This window comes from Vicia villosa, linkage group LG4 (assembly GCF_029867415.1).
Source record: "Vicia villosa cultivar HV-30 ecotype Madison, WI linkage group LG4, Vvil1.0, whole genome shotgun sequence".
Classification (NCBI taxonomy): domain Eukaryota; kingdom Viridiplantae; phylum Streptophyta; class Magnoliopsida; order Fabales; family Fabaceae; genus Vicia; species Vicia villosa.
Genome location: NC_081183.1, coordinates 154,643,064 through 154,666,029, shown reverse-complemented (window position 1 = coordinate 154,666,029; position 22,966 = coordinate 154,643,064). Strand labels below are relative to the sequence as shown.

The 22,966-nt window shown below is 34.9% G+C and overlaps 1 protein-coding gene across 2 annotated transcripts; it reads right to left on the bottom strand.

Moving 5' to 3' along the window:
- Window positions 1-12,496: 12,496 nt before the first annotated feature.
- LOC131595596 (NADPH-dependent thioredoxin reductase 3) lies at window positions 12,497-22,333 on the bottom strand. Of its 2 annotated transcripts, none has more exons than XM_058867986.1 (10): window positions 22,019-22,333; window positions 21,652-21,862; window positions 21,455-21,560; window positions 21,074-21,339; window positions 19,638-19,917; window positions 16,807-16,914; window positions 15,910-15,996; window positions 15,661-15,765; window positions 13,152-13,282; window positions 12,497-12,900 (listed from the first exon to the last, which is right to left on the bottom strand). In XM_058867986.1, exons 1-10 carry the CDS (start codon window positions 22,227-22,229, stop codon window positions 12,840-12,842), a joined length of 1,566 nt encoding a protein of 521 aa, XP_058723969.1. In that variant the 5' UTR covers window positions 22,230-22,333; the 3' UTR covers window positions 12,497-12,839. The 2 variants fall into 2 exon arrangements, with proteins under 2 accessions (XP_058723969.1, XP_058723971.1); XM_058867988.1 differs by having other exon boundaries at window positions 21,652-21,859; window positions 22,019-22,332.
- Between the last annotated feature and the right edge of the window lie 633 nt (window positions 22,334-22,966).

Here is a 22,966-nt window from a genome sequence, read left to right as displayed (position 1 = left end):
TATATTACTTCCTCCGTTTTATAATGAATGACTCATTTGAAATAAAATAGTGTCCTAAAATGAATGACTAATTTCAATTTTTAATACCGTTTTTCCAATTCTACTCTTTAATTAATTAAAATTTCATTATTCCCAATACATGATAGTGACACTATAGTAAAAATATTATTTTCTTCTAATTAAGGTGAAATAAAGTGGCATTTATTTCAACACGAACTTTACTATATTTATACTCTTTTCTTGGGTCTTGAAAAGATTTGTTTTTATCGAGGAACATTGAAAAAGATTGATTTTAAAGAGATAGGATCCTCTCCATTTTTTCTCTCCATTTCCCCTCTCCATTACTATAGTTTTGAAGATATATGTAGGGCATAAAAAATAAATGTACACATTATTACATTAATATTTTCAAAACTTTAGTAATGCACAGAATGGAGAAGGAAGGAAATGGAGAAGATCTTGTCTCGATTTTAAATTGATGATTTTACACAAAATCCGTACTCTATAACATATTTTTCTTATATTTAAAAATTGCATAAAATAAAATAAAAAAATTGCACTAAATGTACTAATTTTTTTTTAGTAATATGTTTGTACAAAATGATACTAATCCACAAGAAAGTCCTATTTTAGAAGATTTTTTAATCCACTCCATAGGGGCGAGGCGCATCACTGAATTGACAAAACTGTCCTCGTGTTTTCGTAGATGCATTTCCGGAAGCACTTTTTTGTTTAACGTTAATTTGTTTCGTAGATGCACTTACGGAAGACTTCCGTAGATGCATCTACGAAAAAGATTTGACGTTATAACTCGCGTCAGACCTTTCCCCTCCCTCATTCTTCACATTTTCAAACTCAAACTCTCTCAACCTTCAAATTTCAAATTGACATATTTCTTTATCCCAAGTTCGGAAGACGTTGTCAACTCAAGTACCAGCTTCTATCCAGTTCCTATATTTATTTAACCAGTAAGTTTTTGAAATTTCGATTAATTTTAGAGTATTTGTAAAATCGAATTAGAATTCGATATTTAGGTGTAAAATAAATTGATATGTTTAGCAATAGTGTTTAGAGACAATGTAGGGGTTGTTTGAGGTTTTAAACGGACGATCAAGCCACAAAAATATAGTTTGTAGTAGTTGGAACAGTACTCAGACGCCATTGTTGTGTTTCTGAGTTTCAGTGGCTTCCGTAGATTTATCTACGGAAGAGATGTACGTTAGGGCATTCCGTAGGTCCATCTACGGAAGCACCCAATGTTTTGAAAAATAAGGTACTTTCATAGATGCATCTACGGAAGAGTAATTTTCTGTTTTTATTTTGATGTTTATTTATAAATACGCAGTATCTAACTCGAGCTTTTTTGTATCATAATATAGACATCATGACCCATGGCCCGGATAGGGACATTCATGGGAGGACTGCACAGCACGCATCTGTCTGGCGAGAACGAATGCGTGTAGTATCTCAGGTCACGGATGGAGCAGCTGTTCCACATGATGCACCTACGACATCTAATACACCCGCCCCAGCCATTCCTTTTTCATCACCCGCTTTCATCTGATACCCGCATACTCAGTAGTTATATTTAATGATGCATTTATATTTCATTTTTGTATGTATTTGATGATGTACTCGACACTTTGACCGACATTATTTATATATTGCGTTTTTATTGGTCTACCTACTGCTGTCTTTAAAATGTATTACTGAATCTGAAAAATGTATGTCTTTAAAAATGGAGTTTTTGAATGAAAATGACATGAATTCAAAAAATAGCAAATTGTTCCGTAGATGCACCTACGGAACACTCTATTTTCACCACATTTCGTAAATGCATCTACGGAAGTATTTTTAAACTGAAAATAAGGTGAAATTAACTGTGTTTTCTTTTATTTTATACGCTTCCGTAGATGCATCTACGGAAAGAATCAAATTTTTTTAAAATATGGGATACTTCCGGATATGCATCTACGGAAGCAGGGGATAAAATTGAAATTTTGTGTGGTGTATAAGAGACCTATGTGGTTGGATGAGAAACTTTCCTATTTTATTACTAGTTAACCCATTGTCCATACTGGTCAAAACTCCGGGTCAAAGCTATAAACCACCTTATTCTGAGTTTTCAAACACTGTAGACTAATATTATTGAGTTTCCAACGCTTACTACACTGTTAAATTAATTTATTTGAGATTGAAAAGCAACTATCAAAATATAAGGCAATCTCAGTAATATTTAAAAAGAATGAAACTTAAGATAATTCAAGGCTACTCACCGCTTTTGGAATAAGATACACGTGAAGATGGAATAGTGGGTAACTTTTTATATTCCAATCAATAGATTGTAGTCAACTACCTAACTAAGAATGAAAGATACCACCAAACCGTCTAAATTACCCTTCTTTGCTTTTTAATTAACACTAAGAATTGTCCTTTATCGTAATTTACTAATTGAATTAATTCCAACCAATGAAAACAGTCTTTTTGTACAAGTGGCATTCAATTATTTCAAATTCCCTTTTCCCTCTCATTCTTCTCCATCCACCATCCTTCCACACTTTTTACATTTTCAACACTTTCACAATCTCTCTCCGGTTTTTTCTCTTCTCTCTAAATCCTACAAACCCTAACACCTCTCATTATTCACACATAACTATCTTCTTCATTCTCTCTCCAAAACACATTTGTCTCATTCATCTCCTCTCTCTCCTTCATCTCCTTCATTTCCAAGTTCACTCGTCTCCATACATATAGTGAATAGAGTATGAGGTATACATAGCTTTTGAATCAAGTTGTGTGTTTTATGGTTAAGCTTCTTCTGGTTCGTTTATGGATATTGTTTCTTATTCTTCTGCTTCTTCTCAAGCTCTGCTCTTTTTCTTATTTTGATTTTAGGGTTTATGCTACGAAGCAAGATGCAGAACAATGGCAGGAAGATCATTGTTAATGATTCTAAGATTTACAATAAGCTATGTAATAAGTTAATTTATTTATTGATTAAATAATGTGTTTGTTTCTTTTTGTTGTTGATTGTAGCTTGATTTCAGCTTTTGCAAAATCTGTTGATTTTTTGATTACTGATTCATAAGGGATGTTACTTTTCGTGGTTGATTTATGACTGTGTTTATTGTGTGGCCAGGTTGGTATTGGGTTTATTCTGTGGGTGTGGAACTGCTTTAAAGGAGAAGAAAATTTCACTTTCAATCTTGCTTACAAAGTGTTCGATGAAATGTCTTTGCCGGTTTCTTGATTCTTTCGCTTCTGTTTTTTATAGCATTGTTATTGTGTTGACATGAGAAATCTGTTCAGGTTGAAGCAATTATATCATTGAGATTGCGCTTCGAGTCGAAGAGTGTCAAAAATTATTGGAAATTTGGATCTTCCGCACTATCTCTTTTTCATTCCCTGTTTCCTCAACTTTCATACAGGCGTGCCTAAGCCATAGGAGGCCACGAGTTGTTCGCATATAAGTTTTCATCCCATTCATTGTCAAACTCAATCAAGAAACTAACCTACTGATATAATTCACAGGTTTAACATGGGTTCAAGAAATTGATGATTGACGTGTGATAGAAGACTTTGCTCACATTTTTGTTTTAACTAAGTTTGAAGCCTCACATTTTCTTTATAACAAAGTTTGAAGCCTCACATTTTCTTTATAATAAAGTTTGAAGCTTTTTGATAGTTGCTTGACGTCTCCATTATTCAGTATCATATTTAGTTATCAATTTTTTTATCTCTCATTTTAGCATATGTAAAGATAATTCACTAGACAGTAGATGGCTAGGCTGTATTAAATAGTCCAGACTGAATAGGCTGCTATATCACATAATCCAGTCTGACTTTGGAACAATTTGTATCAAATTCATCAATGATTGTTAATATAATAGTCGAAGTACATATTCTCTCTCTTTTTTTTAAAACTATTATGTATAAAACATTGCACTTTTTAATATATTTTATAATGTAAAGCAAATATTTCGTTAGAGCAACACTGATTATCCAAACACAGTAATACAATTGTATCATACAAAAACACACCAATTGCAATTGTTCAATTGCATCTCACTCGCCAAGTTTGAAAAAAATAAATACAATGCAAATTTTGCAGCCACATGAGGGGAACACTCATTATTCTATTTGTGTGCATCAGAACTTATCAGCATACGAATGGTTCATCAACATGGTGATCACTGCAGTAGAGTCCAGGCTTTTGAGTGAAATCGGCCTTTTGTAGCTTCTGCCTAGCCTTGTGAACCAGTCACTGCATTGATATGGTAATATCCTACTTCTATAAACATAGTTTGAGTCACGAAGCTTTCGTTTGTGCTGTCACAATCATCTTTTGGCAGATTTTCATTATTACTCTTTACCCCATATTATTACTTTTGACAAATACGGTGTCTCGGGTAAGTCAAATTTGAGTTGTTGTCATCAGCCTATGAGAATTGCATAAGTACATGATTGTAGTCCAAAGTATTTGAGTCTAAGAATTCTCAATTTGTCTTGAGGCAGTCCAAAATTACTTTTGGGCAGATGTATGATGTGCAAGTGGTTTAAGTTGCTTTTGGTTTGTTTTTCTACTTAGATTCAAGTGTTTCAAATTGTTTTCTTGTGGTTTAGTTTTTCTTTTAGAAAACATGTTGTAAATAGCATGCTTAGCACAATTGATGAGGTTTGTAGTGTATACAAACATTGTATGATTGTTTAATATTTTAGTTAGTAGTCATATTTTGGTTTTTATTATATGATTGTTCAGTATATAATAACCATATATAAGCCATTATATATACTGTTATGTGTAGTCCAAAATGACATACTTTCAAAATAAATGGAATCCAATATATATGCTAATATAGATAATGATCACCCTAAGTTTATGCCAAAATGACACTTTCTATCCTTTGGTGATTTGTAAACTGGATTTTATTTATCTTAAAGACATTAAGCTCCAGTTTTTGTGTGCATCGGTGGTTCGGATCGCGTCGGTATCTCATCTGTATATTTGCTGTTGTATTGTTGCGATAGTGTTTACTGGGCAGGTTTAGTTTCAGAAATGTTGCACTGTTTGTTTGCTTGCTCCTCTATATCATCTCTATAAATTGTTGCACTGTTTGTTTACTGGGCAGGTTTACTAGCAAATAAATTGTTTCCTGTCTTGAAACATCCTGGTTTGGCTTAATATCTGCTTCCAAGTAATGGGGTATTACATCCAGGTATACTTTTATAAATGATTTTCTGTTATAGCTATGTATGATGAAGAAAAAAATTCCTTATCCCGTACTGAAGTTGAAAAATTAACATCATATATTTTCTGGTATAGCTATGTATCAGCAGGTTCATATTCTTGACTGAGTTCGAAAAAACTTCGTACACGGTATGTTACTAATTAGACTATTACTTCTTTATATGATGTAGAAATGTAGTATTGTTAAAATATGGATGATTCATTTTACTGAATTTTCTGGTATGCACTGAATTCGAAACAACTATGAACGATATGTTCTTTAAAGTTCCATTACACACCTATATTCATTAACAATCTAAAAATTTTGTTTTCTATATGGTAGTATGGTGATTCATTTTGTTATTTAGAATATTTTTTCAAATACCTTTTTCTTTTACTGGGTATTTTTTTAACACTAACTTCTATGTTAACTTTTAGGTATATTGGACTTGCAATATCTATAGAAAATACTCTAATTTGACTATTCTAAGTAAATTATTCAAAATGCTTTCGGTTCGAATTTATCATTTATTGAAAACACAAACTGAACACTATGTTGACAGTTTCACAATCATAATAGTTTCCTACAAGATTTATTAATCAATTGAACAACAAATTTTACAGCATAGGATCCTTTATTTTGGAAAGTGTAATTATTTTCTTTTAATATTAACAGATAAAAAAATGTTATAAATAAATAAAAAACTATAATGAAAACCTAATAAATAAATAAATGAAAAATGATTAAAAATTAAAATAATTATAATTAAATTTATTTTGAATTAATATATAATTATATTTTTTATATGTTATTTTAAATTATTATATATATATATATATATATATATATATATATATATATATATATATATATATATATATATATATATATATATATTTAAAAAATTAGGGTCCATTTTTAAAATTATAACGGGGCCTTGGAGTTGATTGGGCCGGCCCTAATGCACCTTGTAAGCATACTAATGTTCCTGGTTTCTCATGCAGTCGGTAATGGCTTTGAAAGATTTGATTAAGCGTCATTTAAAGCTTCCTCACAACTATGTTTTGGAGCACAAGCCCCTCGATGCTTCTATGTGAGACAACTATTACCATTTTCACGGGACACTATCACCACAATATCTTTTTTATTTAAACAATAAAATATTATAAATATTTATAATCATCAGTGATATTTGTAAATATTTATAATTATTAATCATATTTGTAAATATTTATATTTATTAGACATATTAAATTTATCATGTTGGTGATTTGATAAATATTTCCAGTTATTATTAATTTTATAATAACAATTGTATATCATCAACAACCTAGCCTTATCGAATTATCTAAAATACAAATGATTATTGCATTTCCATGTTCTTTTTTTACATAGCTACTATATATAGATCCATTTCATATATATTATATTTTGTGAATTTTAAATTAACATTCCTCATTCGAATTTTTAAATATTTTTTTTCCGTTTATAATACGTTATTCATCTTAAGATTTGACTTACCCGTGCAGACGCACGGGTCTTCTACTAGTTGTGCATATAGTAACAGCTTCTTCAAAAGTAATATAATGGCCATCTTTTTAAATAATTGTGTTGGCGTTTCTGCAAACAGGGATAAATTATCGGAGTTTGAAATTTTTTATGAAAGCTTTTATTTTTTGAAATTTCTAGTAAATTTTATATTTTTAAAAATTATTTTTTGAAATTTCTAGTAAATTTTATATTTTTAAAATTTATTTTTTGAAATTTCTAGTATAGTTTGAAATTTCCAGTAAAATTTTATAATTTTTTTTTTAATAACTTTAGGCAACAATATAACAATGCAATATTGAAATGGGGGAAGCAATGGAACCTAGCTTTAAATGAAAAAGAAGAAGGAAATTTCTTTATCCACCCCTGTCTTCTTGGTGACCCCTGGTGAAAACTCTAAAATGTTCTCTATTTCAGAAATGCATTTCCAAAATGCAAAAAATGTTGTTTTCGGAGATGCATCTCCGAAAATGCTTTTTTTTTTTCAAAATTTGTCTTATTTCGGAAATGCATTTCTGAAAACAGGATTTCGGAATTGCATTTCTGAAATACCGCGCGTTTTGCAAATTAAGCAAAATAGCCCCTCCCCCCAATTCATTTACCCTAAATCACCATCAACACTTCCTCAAAGAAATTTTTTGCAAACCAAGTTCCAAGGCTACATCAAAGGTTGTTTCTACTTGCTCTACTACATTCAAAAGCTTCTCAATCACTTCAATTTGTAAGTTTCCTAATCTTTTAGATCCATGATTGAAATGCATGTTAGGGTTGTTAGAAATTACAAAAATGATATAGGGGTAGGCAGTGGCGGAGCCAGAAAAATTCTGAAGCCTGGGCAAAAATTTAAAGACCTCAAATTCACATTGTATATAATATATAATAAAAGAGACTCGTTATATTGATGTACTTAGTTACATATTAAGGTCTCTTTTTACTACATTTCTCTACCAACCTTAGCCTGCATAATTATGAACTAGAGTCTTGTCTAATCTCTCACTATATGTTGGTCTTGTATTGTATGAACATCAAGAAAAAAACAGTATGTGCATGTGATTAAATCAATTGCAATAAATTCGTATACATCCGTATACACAAAACTGCTACCAATATGTGCATGTGAAAACATCAATTGCAACTATTCTGATACTTGCATATATTATATACTTCTAATAGAATAACCAAGAGTAAAAAAATTGAAAGACACGATTCTTTTAAACAAGGAACAATACTAGTTTCAAATTATTGTTGCACCTACTTGAAATCCTGTCATTAAACCAAACCAGCCAATCCCTTCAAGAGTGGAAATTCCTTTGCTTCATGATGTCCATATGTTCTTGTTTTGCATCAGCTTCACTATTCTTTTTCTAATTACATTAGTGGATGAACAAATTGATGAAACCAAATTCTTCTAATATGCTATCTTACAATCTGCACCTCCTAACTTATTTACAATAGTTTGAATTACTCTCAACATTTTTTCTTAATTCAAACAATTGTTTCTTCAACTATGTTACTTCCAATTCATCTCTCAATTTCTCAATCCTATCAGCCTTGTCTGCCTTTGTAAAAACCAAAGCCACTTGAGCTTTAGTTGAACAATGAATGACTTCCAATTTTTCTATAGTCACTTTATCGTGATGAAAGTTGAACCTAGTTGAACAATGAATCACTTCCAATTCAATACCGATTCATAAACCACAACCTGTAACAACGACAATCATCAACAACAACAACAATAATTCAACATCATGAAGTTAGAATTGAAACGAAAAGAGGCGGAAATTGGTTAAAGCATTCTATCGAACACCTTACAGGCAAGATCAAAAGCTGTATTTTTATGCATTAGATGTGAATTCACGACTTACATGGACATGTATTTTTTATCTTCTTGATGTGAATTCATGACTTACATGAACATGAACCCTATATTTCTTTTAAATTGAGAACATAATAACCAGACAAACCAACAAATGTTTTCAGTTTAAACAAAAAATGGAAATGATGAAAAACGGGAAAGACAAAAACAAGACTACCTGTGGCGGATTCCGGTGGCGACTCATGGAGAGACTGATCAGCGTCATGGGCGGCTGAGACGTGGAGGAAGCGGCGGCACGACATAGAAATTATGTTGGTTATATATGGTGTGATGAAAGTGAGGAATATTGATGTGAAAGTGAAGGAGATTGAATGGAAGGTTGTTAGAAGTGATGCCATGGCTTGAGTTAGAGCCTGGGCAAATGCCCAGTCTGGCCGGAGCTTAGATCCGCCACTGGGGGTAGGTTGTTATTAGTATTTAGGTTGTTTAGAAGCATCATAACATGTTTGAACATTAGATTTTGGGTTCTGCCATGGAAGTTGTAGAAGTTGGCTTCGTAGGGGTGTTTCGGAAGTTCATTTTCGAAAACACCTCCCTCACCAGTTTCAGAAATGAACTTCCGAAGTGTTGTCCAGAATTGATTTATTTTATTTTTTCAATTGTTTCGCATTCTTATGGATTTCAATTGTTTCAAGAATATGGCAGGCAATCCAGCACGCATCAGACAGGGGAGAGAGACACAGACAGCGTCGGCTAGACGCGAGCGCGCGGCGCAACTTGCATCGACGCGGGGACGGGATGGAGTATGAGCACCCGTACATACTGATGAGCCCGGTTCCTCGTCTGGATCGAGGAGTCGGCTAGCTAGGGTATCTTCTTCCCGTCAGGAGGAGGTACGGGAGGAAGAGGAGGTAATTAGATACCAGGAGGCGAAGGAGGAGGTACCGGATGTTGACCCTCCGCACGGGGAGGAGGAGGAGGAGGGCTACCCAGGAGGACCCATTGACACGTTCGTGCTGATTTCCTACCACGAGCACGTCGCTCGACGTGTCTGGGAGGGAGAGGTATTTTTTATAATTTGTCCGACTTTATTATTTAATCGTTTTTTAATTAGCTTTTTATTCCACATTTTCTTAACAGTCTAATTAACAATGTTTTTGTTTTGTTTTTGTTGTAACAGGAGAGACAGACTTTAAAAATGGTGAACCACGCCCAGAAGATTTTCGGTCTCTTTAAACCAGAGGCGCAGTGGTTTAACGACGCGGTGACAACTTCAGGGCTAGGTGGACTGTGCATGACCGGGTATACCACCATCAGCCACGGCATGCAGGGGGCCTTTGTGGAGCGGTGGCACAGGGAGACGTCTTCTTTCCGCTTACTGGTTGGGGAGATGACGATCACCTTGCACAATGTGCAGTTTCTTCTCCACTTGCCGATTAGGGGATGCTGTTGGACCATTCCCGGATCCAGAGGGTCGATGCGATCGAGTGGATGGCGATCTATCTGGGTATGGAGCCAGATATGGCTGATTTTGAGTGTCAGACGACAAATGGGCCTCATACCCGATTCTCCACATTGAGCGATTATTACGAGCACCACTTGGTGGCAGCGGCCGAATCAGAGGATGTGGAGAACGGACTATTTATGGAGTATCACCGTGCATGCGCTCTCCGATGCTGGTTCATGTTTTTGGTAGGCACTGCACTCTTTGTGGACAAGAGTGCAAGATACGTCGACGTGACCTACCTCCGCTACTTCATGGACTTGACTACCGTTCACCAGTGGAACCGGGGGTCAGCTATTCTGGTATACCTATACCAGAAGCTGAATGAGGCCTCCAACTGGAGGACCAGACAGTTGACCGAATCCGCCACACTCCTGACGGTACGTTTCATTTTAATTGTTTCACATTTATTTATGGTTCGTATTTATTTTTAATACATTATCGTGCTTTCACATTGATCCTGCGTACGAGGACGCCATGCCCAGGGCCGCCCGATACGTTCTCTAAAGGGAGAACAATGCAGTGGGACCATATCGTGGGTACCTCGACCGCACAGCTCAAGATGACATCAGTTGGAGGTCATTCAGTGACTACACTGCTGTTGTCGCCTTTGACCGCATCTCGTTATATTCTGGCTGGTTGACATGCGGGACCAACATCATGGTGAGGTATCTCCCTGAGCGGTGCATGCGGCAGTTTGGATTTGTGCAGATGATACCCAGGTCACCTTTTGAGCCTGCTCCCAACACAGTTACCCGAGTGCAGCTCACTGGCATATTTGCGGATTGGGAGCGTCATGTGGTCCCGGAGGAGTATCGTCGCATGCAGGTCACCCAGGACTGGCACAGTGTGGAGGGGTATGTCACATGGTTCTATTGGGTGTCACATTCTCTGATGATAGTCGACGCTCCCGACGCTCCTAGACCAACATACGAGGAGCTCCTAGAGAACCAGCAGGCCGAGGATGACCATGCCATTGATCTCCTGCCAATCTGCCAGCGGATAGAGCTGCTTGGGCGGGACGCGTTGGACCGAGGTATCATTAATCAGGGCGGTCCAAAGACAGTCGCCGTGGTGGAGAGGATCGTCGGTGATGCGGGCCGTGCGACGGCATATAGGAGGCAGAGGAGGTCCTAGGGAGTGAGGGTTAGGCATACCCAGTAGGGGTTCAGGTTTATTTTTCTTGTATTCGGATTATATTTCGCACACGTTGTGTGTGTGTATATATATATATATATATATATTATTTGGATTTTATTTATCATATTAGTATTTTATGTTGATATGTCGTTTATTTTGTTCGGCGTTTTCGTTTAACTAAAAATACGGGACTATTAAGAAAAACATAAAAAAAAAAAAAACAATTTCTGCAAAATTCGGAAGTGCATTTTCGAAACCCTCCAAAATGTGAAAAAATGTGTTTTCGGAAGTGCATCCCCGAAAACACCCCCCATTTGGTGTTTTTGGAAGTGCACTTTCGAAGTCTGAAAAATTTTAGAAAAAAAATACTTCGGAGATGCATCTCTGAAGCAGGGGCAAATTGGTGTTTTTACTAGGGTCACCCCATAGGGAGGTGGATAAAGAAATTTTCTAGAAGAATCTTTGATCGAATATATTGGTATGTCTTATCCTCTAAATTTTGTTTTGCAAAATGAATGTAATTTCAACTTACCAAGTATGTGCCTAGAATTTAAACGGTATTTAAACAATACTTTACTGCATACACGTATGAAAATTTAAACAATATTTTGTTATTTAACTTTGATTTTAATTTAACATGTGATAAAAATATGTTATATGTATATATTAAACTTTAACAAAAAATATATGTTGTAATTGACATACAAAATATAATCATAAAAAATAAATATCTATAACAATAACTATTTCACATGTCTAAAAATAACTCTATTTCACAACAACAAAAAATAATTAGGCTATCATGTATAAATGTTCATAGCTCTCTCAACAGAACTTCGTTTATGATATCAAGGTTTTTCTTTAAAAAATTGTCTAACTTATTTTTCTATATACACAAGGTATGTTCAGCTTTGATAATTTCAAAATATAATCATCACATTTAATTAATATAAATAATTAAAAGCAATTGTAATAATTGACATTTTTATTTTATTTTTTAAAATAGCATTACATTAAATTAAAACTATTCTCACTTAAAAGTTTAATTAAAAATTAAAAGCTCTTGTAATAATTTACTTTAATTTTTTTAATAAAAAAATTATACTTTTATTTGTACATATTTTCATTAATAATCTGCACAAAATAATAATGATCAATTGGCAGGTAGTTTGGTACAAAAACCATTCTAGGCTAACCCAAAGTAAGAAATGGAGCTTGGAATTGCCAAATTCTTGCTCGCCTAAACAAGTCTAGGATAGGTTGCACTAAATTTGACATGAACTTACCAATTAAAGTGTGAAAAAATAATAAATATGAGCAGTCATTTCAGCTTGGATGATACATGATGACAGTCATTTCACTCGCCGCATTGTCGTCAACGAGAAGCTCGTAGTTGAACTTGCTGGATTCAAATAGAAAAGTGTAATATAGAACAATCAAAATTACAACAACAATAACTGGTATCTACATGTACAATCTAAGAAAATGCTGCTCAGTTCAAGGAATAGTTGTCAAAACTGACACCACTATTCAGCTGGCCAATTTGGAAAACAAAATTGAATCATGGAATTCGGTTATCACCCTCGAATTTTTTTATGTACTTCTATATATTTGCCTCGATGAATTCTCGGTATTCTCTCTTCATTTTAACGCCTGAAACAGTCCTGCAAAATTAATGTAAATCATCAGCAGTCAAGACTAGCAAGAATATCCATGAAGCATGTTACAATGGCCTCTCAATCTCTTTAGAATAAATAAGGCAATTAGCAACTTTAGTTAGTGTGTATTTCCACAGTGATAAGAATTAACAGTTTATGTTTATTTCTTGGAGGAAACACAAACTCATGCTTGAACCATATATCTTAATGGAGATGATAAATGATAAGTATAAGAGAAAAGATCAAGCAGTACTAACTTAAGATTCTCCTTGTTTTTAAAAAACTGCACGCACGGAGTACCCATGATTCCAGCTGCTTCTGCTATTTCTGGATCTTCCTCTATATCAATTTCAACAAAATGTACACTCTGATCATATTCATCAATTACCTGCCATGGAAAAGTTTGGAAAAACATCAATACTGTTCAATTTAAGATTTAGAATACTATCAAAAAAGGAAGCAAAAGTGGCTTCATTTAGTTACTAAGTCATGCATATATATAACCACTAACGTTTTCTCTTATTTGAGATACATGTTATTACATTCAGATAGGTATAGGTTCATGTTTTAAATGTCAAATCTTGAGCATGAAGGGTGCACAGAGAAGAGGATTATTCCTTGGAATGGAGCTTAACAGAAACAGTGAATCCCTTGTTATCAGACTTTGAGTTAAGGAAAGAACTGAAGGATAGGGGAGTCCTTGCCAAGATCTTTGCTGATGAACTGGTAAACTAATCCACCAAGGTTGCCGAACATGAAGTTAAAAGATGTTTTTGGTTTTGCAAAAGTAGAGGCTACTGAAATCAAAACGGTTGGGTTGAAACTGAATTATGAACTTGGTTTACATGGAAGGATTTACACAAAAGTACATATTGAAAATGTTTTGGAAATTCCATTTTCTACTTCCATGATTGAGCAACCAGTGACAACAAGATCTATTGTTAAGCCAAATAAAGTAGTACTTGAATGTGGAAAGATTAAACGCAGTGGTAGAATATTGATTGAGTGATTAGCAGAAGAAGTCACGTAGGAGGAAACAAATATTAACAAACAGCAGCACTCTTTCTTCTGCTGGGAGGGTTGGGAAGTGGCAGAAGCTGTTAAAGTGCAGATTTTTTTTTCCTGCCTTGAAGACAAGGCAGAATTTTGAGTGGGGTGGTATTGATAGGTGCCTGATCTATACATATAGGCCCAAATGTCCAAGGGTTCAGTAAGAGGGAGGGAGGTAGGCAGTGTTTGCTATTGAGAGAAAGGAAGTGGAGTCTGATATAAAAGGGCGAGAAGAGGATAATGAGACATCTGGGAGAATCATGGAGTTGGTTATTGGTAGAGAGGAGCTTTGATCTATGGAGAAGAGCTCTGGGTAGGGATACTAATTCCACGCAGAAACAATACACGCTATCTATCGTTTGAATACTGGTTTTTCTTCCATTAATTCATACTGTTATTTCTGGGTTTCGATCAGCCTCTACATTCTCCTCGTGCACTAAGACCTTCCATGGGGTGCTTGGATGCGACTGATGTATGGGGGTGGTAATGATTTCTTCATCCGGGTTCAAAACATGTATCTACATGAAAATGAATACTCCAAACCTCCCAGAGAAAAGATTCGGTTCTGAAGTATCTCCCAGAAGATATAGAGCTTGTTCATACTGAGGAATTCAGTTTAATCCGACAACGCTATGAAACAATTACAAAGAATCTGAATATTCTGTTATTGAAATTCTGTATATGGTTAATGTTAATGTTGTTTCTGTTGTGGCATTTCTTTTTAATTATCCGACCTTAAGAAAAATATCTCCATCACTAAGGTATCATCCAATTCATATCAGACAATTTATGTTATGAAGTTGTTAGTGACTATTTGCATTTTGCTTGAATGCAATGACAGTGTGACAGTGTATTTTTCTTCATTATGCATATTAGAGTAGTCAATAGCGGCCAATAGCGGTACTATCCCACTATAGCGAAGAGGAGGCCAGCCGCTATGGGAAGAGTGTCTAAGCAGTGCAAAACACTATAGCGACCACTATAGGGAAAATTGTGGGACAGCAAAGCAGAGCGGTTTCTGGCCCCTATCCTTTTCCCCTCTAAAAAACCAAAATTACCCCTTAAATTTACAATGTTATAAGGGTAATTTTGGGTTTTTCAATCAAATTTGAGTTGAGACTCAACCTTAACCTTCCTTCATAGTCATTTATGCATTTCAAGTCTTTTATGCACTTCAAAAGTCATGTGTGCTTTGATTTGTGAATATTTTTAATTGAGTTATTTGTTTAATTTCCATTAAATATATGTTTATAATTACTATGCGTAATTTGTCCAAAAAATGATAAAATTGAGTTGTCATTCCGCTATCCCACTTTTGGGGTTGGCCACTCCGCACCACTATCCAGGAATGACTACTCTGATGCCTTTAATTCAGAACATGTTCTATAATTTTTTTCAACAATTTCATAAGAATTAATTAATGTGGCATACGGACCACATTCTCATGCCGACTTATGTGTGTTGCACAGCACTAGTTTACATATAATCCTGACAAGCATATATCTAATTGCATCACGCAGCATAGTTCATTTCTTCAAAATAGATTAAGGTTCTGTCCCACGCCGCCATATAACAAAAGACAATTGAGTATTCATACTTCATTCTTTGAAATTACTCATGTATCATGTTACTGACTAGCAATACCATGTCCATGAGTACTATGATATCTAACTTCAGGATCATAACATAAATTAAATTCTTCCTTCTTTAACATACCTTACTAAGGATTGGCTTCAGTGTCCGACATGGACCACATGTAGGTGACGTGTATAATACACATATAAGCCTTGGACTATCATGATACAATTTTCGCAGAGCATACTGTAAAGAGAAAATCATACAGGAAAAAAATGTATTATGATACAATCCTATGCTAAGAATCAAATGAAAAAAGGAACTTATTGGAGATAATATATGCTAAGAGTTTAATCTCATTAGCATAACCACCCGATAAGGAATACATACCTGCCCCTTATGCTTTGTAAGTGTAATGTCAAAGCCCGCATGAACATCCCTGTCTGTTAGTTCCTTCTTAACCTCTTCATGTTTTGGCTGTTAAAAGAATTAAATTGGAAGGGTGGAATTCATATTGGAATATACAGCATGAATGAATCAACTGATTTAAAGTAAAGTCACTCACTTCCCCATTACTATTTTACTAACACTTACTACCAACAGCTTTTTTCCAGCTATAAATTAAAAGCTTATGGCCATATGGAAATGATTATTGTATATATCCCGAGATAAATATCATAGTTTAGAATATCATTCTTCATATTTTCTCAAAACTATGTCCTTTCTTTAAAAATATCCTGATTCCTGAAGAGTAATAGGTAACATATTACTCAGTAAAACAACATACAGTTAGCATATGTTTGGATGAGCGTTTCCGCCACCATTTTCACATCCCAATGCATTTTTTAATGTGATTTTATGAAGCTAGAAAAGTAAGCTTCTAGTTTAACTTGGTTTTTTAACGTGATTTTGATAAAGTAAACGCCCAACCAACCATATAAATTGTTTTTACATAGCTTTTTAAATGCCAAAGGTGGTCTGTCTTGATTTTTTTTTTACATGAATGTGTGTGCTGTGCACATTCTAGCTTCTGTGTTTCTCTGTCTAAATCTGCCGCTGCAACGCGGTGCCTGTTTAGCACCACATGATGTCACCAAATTATGATTTAACTGCATGTTGATGAGATGAGAGAAGCCCATAGTATTGCTCAAAGCCAAAAAAATAAAGAACATGAATAATAAAGATATAGTAAATTGAAACTGTGCTGTGAACAACTCATTCTACAATGCTATATACAGACGAAAAAAATAAGTGCATGTAAGATTGGAGTTCTTTGAACCAAAATACCTGATGGAACTCTATAAGAAGACCACTGCTGACGAGATATCTCTCAACTGATAAAGCTGCAATGCATCCAGATCCAGCAGCAGTTACGGCTTGCCTCCATTCGTGGTCCTATGAAAATAAAAAGAAATAACCTTAACAAAGGCGCCTAAGCAACAGTAACCCCTTTTTTCATACAAAATGTAATATCAGAACACAAAATAAATTTGGATGCTAAATGGCTCAACAGATTTGCACAATCATTAATCAAAATATGAGTGGCGTGCTTATCAACAGCAATTGTGATCATTTTAAGGGAAGGGTTCCAAATTATGTCACCTAAAATGGCATTTCAAGAATTTTAAGAGGCTCTATCAACAAATAATAGCAAAACCTAATTTCACTAGGTGGAGTTGGCTATGCAGATCAGATGATGTATTCATGCTATGACTGTTAATGAAATGGTATAATATATACTAATACGAAGTTGGTCAACTGGTGCTCTACTTTTGCACCTCTTCCTTAAAATGAGCATAGTCAGAGAGAACTGTTATAAAAGAGCATAGCCAGACAGATGGAATGATCATCAGCCTAAGAAATTTTATGGCAAGCAATAGAACAAGCCAGCTTCAGCCTTCTCTAAACAGCATCCGGAAGCTTTAAACCAATAGTATCAGAGACCTAGAATATTTAATCTGTAAATAAGTTTAAGAATTGCTTCTGTGACAGACAAGGCCGGGGCACCTGGGATCATGATGGGTACAGTGCATCTTGGGCGAAAGTTGAGGCTAGAGTATCTGAGACAAAAATGAGGCCAGACTGCATTTATGTTGAAGACGAAGTCAATGCATCTGGGACAAATGCTGGGGCCAAAGCATCGAAGAAGCAGACAAAAAAACGTGCCTAAAAAAAATCTATTAAAAGGCATCAACCAAAGGAGCGCAAAATTGAGGTTGTAACAACATCAGTGTTGTCGATGGAGGAGAGACAAAATCTGCCATATAAATATGGTGGATAGCGTATGGCAGAAGCACAATGCACAAAAAATGTTTACATAAAAAGAAATTAAAAAATGAAGAAATAAACGCAAAAAAAGAACAAGGAAAACATATTGTATTAGATAAAAGGAATTACAAAAACAATTTAAATAAAATGAAGCAAATAAAGAAATAAACGAATTAACAACCAATAGACTAGCCAAGGAAAACTTAGAAAATTAAGAAAAAATGAATATTTGAACAGAGATGATGGTACAGAAATAGGAGAAAGAAAAAATATTACAAAAATTTTAACAAAACTGAAGAAAAAAGACAAGTGCTTCACAAGATGGGTCTTCTCTATGGGTGGGGTTGCCAGAGGTGAAGTTCATCGGCGGACATGTAGAGATTGAATCTTTGACAAGCAGAGAAGAGGGCTGAGGTAAAACAAACAGTAAAAGTGGCAACTCAAGAATTTATTTTTGTTTTTTGAGTTTTAACTCATTTGGGTCATATTCCGGTTGAATCACACATCCAACTCGTGTTTTCTTCAATATTTTAGGAATCTCCCGCCATAGCTGCAAACTTTATTGCGGACGTCATTGTCCTACGATGCAATACCAATATGCCATCGCCATTGTAAGACGGTCTGTAAAAATTCAGCCATCTGCCAAGGTCGATTTTGATAATATTGAACAATGAAGTCATGATCAGTCAAACGAGAAGACCAAGTTAGGAAAGATGGAACTTTTATTTCACTCCTAAACTTTTGATAATCGGCGGCAGAATAGTGATGAGACAGGTAAGAGAATCAAAACAAGCTCTAGATACCAGGTTGAAGGTGCCAAATTTTAGATAAAAGGAAGAGAAAATATAATAAGGACTTTGAATGTTATTATTGAAAAATAACTTCATGTTGGCTTGATACAGATTACTTAACACTAATCCCTTTTTATATGGAAACATAGTCAATCCTAAATAAATAGCAAATTTGGAAAACAAAGAAGACACTGTAGTATAGCAATAGAACCGTAAAGAACTACAATGAATGAGTGAAGGAACCAAATCTGTATTGATAATACACACATTCTCTGAAATCATACCAATGTGATATTGAACAGAGATCAATAGCATTGCAGAATAAAAATTATAAGGTAAAACCCCCCTTTCTCAAACATTCGAGAGATTTGGAATCTCCTTTCTATCTTTCTTGTAAAACAATTGGTAACCTCCGGATTAGGATTGTCTCCCATGAAGATTTCACTGGAGGGAATGAAGTGGACATCCTCACCAATAATTCTTTTTAAAAATACTTTAATTGTACTGAATTGAAAAGAATGAAGGGATGGGATTTCACTGCACATGAATTTCACGGGAGACAATCTCCTCCCGTAACCTCCGATGTCTCTCCCTGACAGTTTTACGACTACTTACTATGTACAAGTGTAACGACCAACTAAAAAGTTACTATGGTTATTCTGTTTTGTATTATTCCCTGTCTCATAAACAATCACATTTGCACACAAAATTGCCCTAAAAATAGCACCGGCTTTAGTTTTCGATGTAACTTTAATTAAATTTTTTCAATTGTACCCTCTAATTAATATTATGTATACCACTACGAGGTTACTATTCTACGCTTTACATTTAGGAGATAATGGAAATACACCAGTGGCTAACATGGGTAAACTAATAAAATCCTTATTCTCTCTTTCATTTACCAACTTTTCTTAATGTGTAAAATGATTAATTGTAACAGCTATTGTGGGACGGAGGAAATAATTGTTGTTTCTACTCCCTCTTACTGTTCCGAACATAGACTTTCTTCATAACTCATGACAATCAAGTATGTTATCAAAAAAACATCCAATAGGTTACCTGAACATCTCCTGCAGCAAATAAACCTTCAACTGAAGTTTTTGCAGTGCCCTCTTGAACAAGTAAGTAGCCAGACTGGTCAAGTTCAACTTGGCCTTTCAACAGTTGGGTATTTGGCGAATGGCCTATGCCGTAGAATAGTCCTTTGGCCTCGAGCACAGACTCCTCCCCACTATCCAGCTTTCTTACTAAAATGCCAGACATTTGTCCTTTTGTATTGCTTACAATATCCACAGCCTCTGTATTGAAGTGCACGGTGACATTTGGATTGTCATACACTCTGAAACATTCGTGATAATCAACCTGTTAAACAAACATTCAGGAGTTGAAAACTCACATACAAAATGTTCATTAGTAGATAATCCACCGCCTTAAAGAAGTCCAAATAGAAAACTCCACGACAGACTGACAAGAAATAAGAAAAGTAGTAGTACATAATGCAAAACTCTTTTTTCCCCTTTTACAAAACCAGAATTTAACAGAACCAAGCACTGGTTGGGTATAGTCTAGAGAATACTCAGAATGTATAAAGTAAACGATATATACACTTTAGCTCGCTAAATATATAACAGAATCCAGATATAAATAATCTCATAGCAGTTGTTCATGACACCCTATTAAATGACAATTTAGACAAGAATTCAGTAAAATATTTAGCAAGCTCACGCTTTTGGGGGATACAGAAAGAGAACGGTCATGATTTGCCATGCGAGAAGAGAATTATGATCAAACATGTTAAGTTATTAGGATAGATATAATTTTTCATCTACACTAAAAGCCAAAGCACAAAGAAACCTTAATCTAGGAAATACTTTTCTAATTAATTATATCCGTTGTTATCACCAATACAAATTATTGATATAAACATAATGCCTAACAAATCAATAAATAGTAAAAGATACTGACCACCCGTCAAACCTATAATGCATATGAAAATAAAAAAAAAGAAGATAAAAAAAAAACAATGTTACAAAATGAAGCAAAAACAAAGAAAAGAAAAATAATACTTTACAAGTTGTATAGCCTCAAGTAAACATAAGGTGGAAATAGAAAGGAAAAAAAAAAGGACATCGAAAAAAATATGAAGGTCCAAGGCTCAATGGGTAGAAACCCTTGCCACGGTTTGTGCCTTTACAAGATTAATCTGACAAAGTTTGTATAAAACTCCAATTTTTCATAGGAATAATGTGTATGTCAGAGAGAGAGAAAGAGACAGAGTTGATAAACTAAAATGGAAACATTATTAAGTGTATAAGAGCTGGTAATTATATAAGAATACTTCACATTATATTTTATAATAGTAGGATTAAAATTAGATTATTCACATGTATGATCACTGTAAATTTTAACATACATTGCATAGGTAGTTATTCTTTTACAAAATTATAACTAGTAAGCTACCAAGAAGAGAGATAAGAAATATTAATCGGACACACCTATCTTGCATGGCTTTAGAAGCCCTTAGTTGATCCCGGCGTACAAGTAAGTGAACATGGCGAGCATATTTTGTCAAGTACAACGCTTCCTCTGTAGCTGTATCCCCCCCTCCAACAACAGCAAGAATTTGACCCTTAAAGAGAGGCGATGCTCCATCACAAATTGCACAAGCACTAATTCCTCGACTCCAAAATTCATCTTCTCTGGGTAGCCTAAGTCGTTTTGCAGTTGCTCCAGTAGCAAAAATTACAGTATGGCTCTTAACCTGAACGTAACCAAGAAAAAGTAATAAACAACATAGCATCAACTTTTCTTCCAAAGAATCCCAACTAGAAAGATATTTTAATTGTAAATAAGCTTGCTGCTAATGAATATATCACCTTACGTTCACTGCTTTGGATAGTAAAAGGACTAGTATTCACATCAATAGCTTCAACGTCTTCATGATGCAACTCTGCACCCCAACGTTCAGCCTGCCGTCGCATCCTAAACAAGTAGAAAATCTCTGAACTCCGGAATTTATATTATAAACTACAAATTAACACTGGTTTATAACATATTAACATGCATACAGTACCGGTCCATTAGATCAGGTCCAGTAATCCCATCTGGAAATCCAGGAAAATTCTCTACTTCAGTAGTAGTCATCAATTGTCCCCCAGGAACACCTCCCATTTGGTAACCCTCAAACACTACAGGTTTCAAATTGGCTCTTGCAGCATATATAGCTGCTGTGTATCCTGCAGGGCCTGAACCTACAATTACCACATTCTCAACTTCATTTCCTGCTATAAGAAGAAAAAAACGCCACAGTCAATTCATCGCAAAACGAGAAACCTTGGAAGCATTGAATTCACCGATAACACTATTTCGAGTAAGAGTTGCATTAATTAATCCATCGTCATTCAAAAGCGAAGAGAGAGTGATTACAGCAAGTGATTAACCTGGTGAGGCGGTTACAGAGGAGGAGGTGGAGGAAGTGTCGGAAGAGGCTCGGAGTGTGAGAGAAGGAAGACGAGTTCGGAGGGAGCGGCGGGAATTGATGAAGATGAAACGGTGAGGCGGGGGACTTGCGAGGGAGGAAAGAGCGGCGGCAGTGGTGACTCGGTGAGTGGGAAGAGTGGCCACTCCGAGTCCTATCTTCGCAGTAGCCATTGGTTCTTTCAGACCATACAATCAGCAGCAAGAGAGTTAGAGATTAAAAGCGGGGTTTGTTTATTTAGCGTTTGTGGAACACGCGTTTCAACGAAACAAGGGAGTTTTCCTTTGCCAAGTGTTTAGTTTTGGAAGGCAAAAAAAGATTTATTTGATATCTTTAAATTTGGTTAGATAAATTGATTTAAATTTTGAGTTTATTTATTAGGGTCATGCTAACCTGTGCCCAAGGGCACATATTAAGGATACTATAAATAGAAAAAGTTAAATGTAATTAAATATAAAGTCATATTTAAAGTTTCGATACATTGAATGCACGCGTTCCAAGAAAATATTTCTATAAATATCTCATTAACTTGTGTCTTTGGGACACATGTTAGCTTTTCCCTATTTATTAATAATTAATAAATTGTTATTTAAGAGCCAAGTTAGATTCGCTTAGTTGTTGGTAAAAAATTCACTCATAAGTTGAAATATTACGGGTTCAACTTTCAAAACATTGACCTGAGTCTAACTCACTTAAACTTGATGATTTGGAATAAAATTAAAAAGAAACTCTATTCTTTTCTCCTTTGAAAGCTTCTTGAGTTGTCTTCGTATCATCTTTTTTGTCTTCAAATATCTTTTGAAGTCTTCAACTCAGCCCTTAAAGCGTCTTTGACTAGTAGATCACGCTCAACTCTTTATCTAAAGTTTTAGCTTTGGATACGAAAATCTTAGTCTATGGTAAGCATATA

Bases quoted from the DNA above. Each gene is read 5' to 3' on its own strand.
- LOC131595596 (XM_058867986.1), bottom strand. From the start codon at position 22,229: ATGGCTACTGCGAAGATAGGACTCGGAGTGGCCACTCTTCCCACTCAC. The intron at 16,915-19,637 runs GTAACCTATTGG...TTATTTTCATAG, and splicing joins TTGCTGCAGGAGATGTTCAG to GACCACGAATGGAGGCAAGC. The intron at 15,766-15,909 runs GTATGTATTCCT...TTCTCTTTACAG, and splicing joins TTACAAAGCATAAGGGGCAG to TATGCTCTGCGAAAATTGTA.